This window comes from Cebus imitator, unplaced genomic scaffold (genome assembly GCF_001604975.1).
Source record: "Cebus imitator isolate Cc_AM_T3 unplaced genomic scaffold, Cebus_imitator-1.0 Scaffold53, whole genome shotgun sequence".
NCBI lineage: Eukaryota > Metazoa > Chordata > Mammalia > Primates > Cebidae > Cebus > Cebus imitator.
In genome coordinates this window covers 5,058,617-5,060,961 of record NW_016107368.1, presented here as the reverse complement: position 1 = coordinate 5,060,961, position 2,345 = coordinate 5,058,617, and the positions used below count along the sequence as shown (strand labels likewise).

Genomic DNA, 2,345 nt, shown 5'->3' with positions numbered 1-2,345 from the left:
TTTTTTGAGATGGAGTCTCACTTTGTTGCTCAGGCTGGAGTGCAGTGGTGCAATCTTGGCTCACTGCAACCTCTGCTTCCCAGGTTCAAGCGATTCTCCTGCCTCAGTCTCCCAAGTAGCTGGGACTACAGGCACGTGCCACCACACACCAGGCTAATTTTTGTATTTTTAGTAGAGATTGGGTTTCACCATGTTGGCCAGGCTGGTCTTGAACTCCTGACCTCGAGTGATCCACCAGCCTTGGCCTCCCAAAGTGCTAGGATTACAGGTGTGAGCCACCACGCCTGGTTGTCATTACAGGCATGAGCCACTGTGCATGTCATTTTTCAGGGAGCTGGGAAAATGGGTCATGCCCCCATGTCCCAGGGTCCCCCAGATCTGACTGCAGCCCCCACATGGCCAATGCAGGTGGTCCCGGGACGCTGCCCATCCCTTCAGCCCCATCCCACCCCTGCAACCTTGCCCAGGGCAGGTGCCACCTTAGATGATCTCAGGCCAGCATGACAAATTGTTTGGAGACCTGGGCAATCTGGTTTAACTTAAACTTTCTCCTGGGACACCAGCCCTGGCAGGGATTCACTGGTAAAATGACACCCGGGCAATGGTCAAGGTTTTATTTGCAGTGAGGTCCCAGGATGGGGGCAGGGAGAGGAGAAGCCACAGGCCATTGATCCCAATTGCCACCGACTAGGGAAACCATGTCACACCCCAGGCCCTGGGCCATACCTCCTTTCCTCTTTCACCCTGGAGTCCTAGGAAGTTGATTTGGGAAGATTCTAGGAACGCAACGAAAGCCGATTCATCTGGTCCAGTGTTCAAGAGTTATTTACTAAACCCTTTTGGTCTGAGCCCAAGCTAAGTGCGACTCAGCACCGGACCCTGCACTCCGAGAGCCCCAGTGTGGCCGGGGCTCAGCCACAGGGAAGGACAAGGGGGCTGGGAGAACCTGGAGGCCAAGAGATCTGAGAAATGGGAAACGGCGTTCCAGAGAGAGGGCACACCCTGGGCACAGGTCAGGGGGCCGGGAAGCCCACTGCATGTTCTCGGAAGCACGGGTGGGTGAAATGGGGCCCCAGCCACAAGGGACAGCCCCCACATCTCACCTTTCAAAGGCAGGATTATTTGCTAAGTGGGCTGCAGCGTTCTCCCAGACCCCCCACCCTCAATCCCAGCCCTAGGTCTCACTGGGCCAACTCGGCCACTGCCAGGAGCGGTTGGCCCTTCACGGCTTCAGGCCCAGCACAGCGCGTGTCACCCTGGGAAAACATCTTGTCTTTTTGGGCCTTCAGCCAACGCAAGAGGTCGCTCAGGTTCCGGTCACAGATCCACGGGTTGTTGGAGATGTCGAATCCTTCCCGCAGATCCCGATTTGACTGTCCTAGTGATGCCCAGAGCCCCTCGGGCACGCTGGCCAGCGAGTTATTGGAGAGGTCCAGCATGTCCAGCTGCCGCAGGCCCTGGAAGGCACCGGCTGCCACCCTGGCCAGCTTGTTGCAGTTCAGAAAAAGATAGCGCAGGTCTGGCTGGGGCACGAGAAGGTCCTTCTCCAGGACTTGCAATCTGTTGCCTTCTAGATGGAGCCGTTCTAATTGCAGAGGACCCCTCAGAAGGTCAGGTGGCAAGGTCTCCAGCTGGTTCTCCCCAAGGTCAAGGGTGCGCAGGAGAGTGAAGTTGGCCAGCAGCCCAGGGGGCAGTTTCCGGAGGCGGTTCCCAGACAGATCCAGATGCCCCAGGGCCTTCAGGCCGTGCAGCCACGAGGCCTCCAGGACCTCCAGCTGGTTTTCCTTCAACACCAGGGTGTCCAGGGAGGCTGAGGCCTGGAAGAGGCCCGGGAGCAGGCTGTTCAGGGCGTTTCGGGTGAGATCCAGCACCCTGAGCTGCGGTACTGGCTGCAAAAGCTCGCGTGGGAGGCCCTCCAGCCCGTTAGTGGAGAGGTGCAGCTCTCGGAGCTTGGAGGCGCCCTGGAGGATGCCGGCTGGCAGGTGTGTCAGGTTGAAGAACTCCACCGCCAAGTACACGGTGTCGGCTGGCAGGTGGCGGGGGATTTCGGCAGGTGGTTGGCAGGAGATGGAGGTGCCATTGTCTGAGTGGAACACCTGGCAGTCTTTGGGGCTCAGGGTGACCCCCCAGGCTGAGGCCGCCAACAGCAGCAGCAGGAACAGGGCTCTAGAAAGATGGGGCTGAATGCCACCTGGGCTGCAGGCAGTAACAGAAGATGCTTACTAAACCATAGTGAAAACACACCCAGCAAGACGGAAATACAACCCAAACCTCCCCACTTCTTCCCATCACTGCCGCTACCAGCCTGGACTATGCTGCCTCATCTCTTTTTTTTTTTTTTTTTT

General features: G+C 57.9%; 1 protein-coding gene across 1 annotated transcript in view; it reads right to left on the bottom strand.

Moving 5' to 3' along the window:
- Nucleotides 1-805: 805 nt before the first annotated feature.
- The window catches only part of LRG1 (leucine rich alpha-2-glycoprotein 1), a 2,978-nt gene continuing 1,438 nt past the window's right edge, over nucleotides 806-2,345 (bottom strand). Inside the window, exon 2 of the mRNA XM_017528409.2 lies at nucleotides 806-2,196. Coding sequence (XP_017383898.1) covers nucleotides 1,182-2,196 — 1,015 coding nt within the window. The 3' untranslated portion in view covers nucleotides 806-1,181. The remainder of the gene's footprint in view (nucleotides 2,197-2,345) is intronic.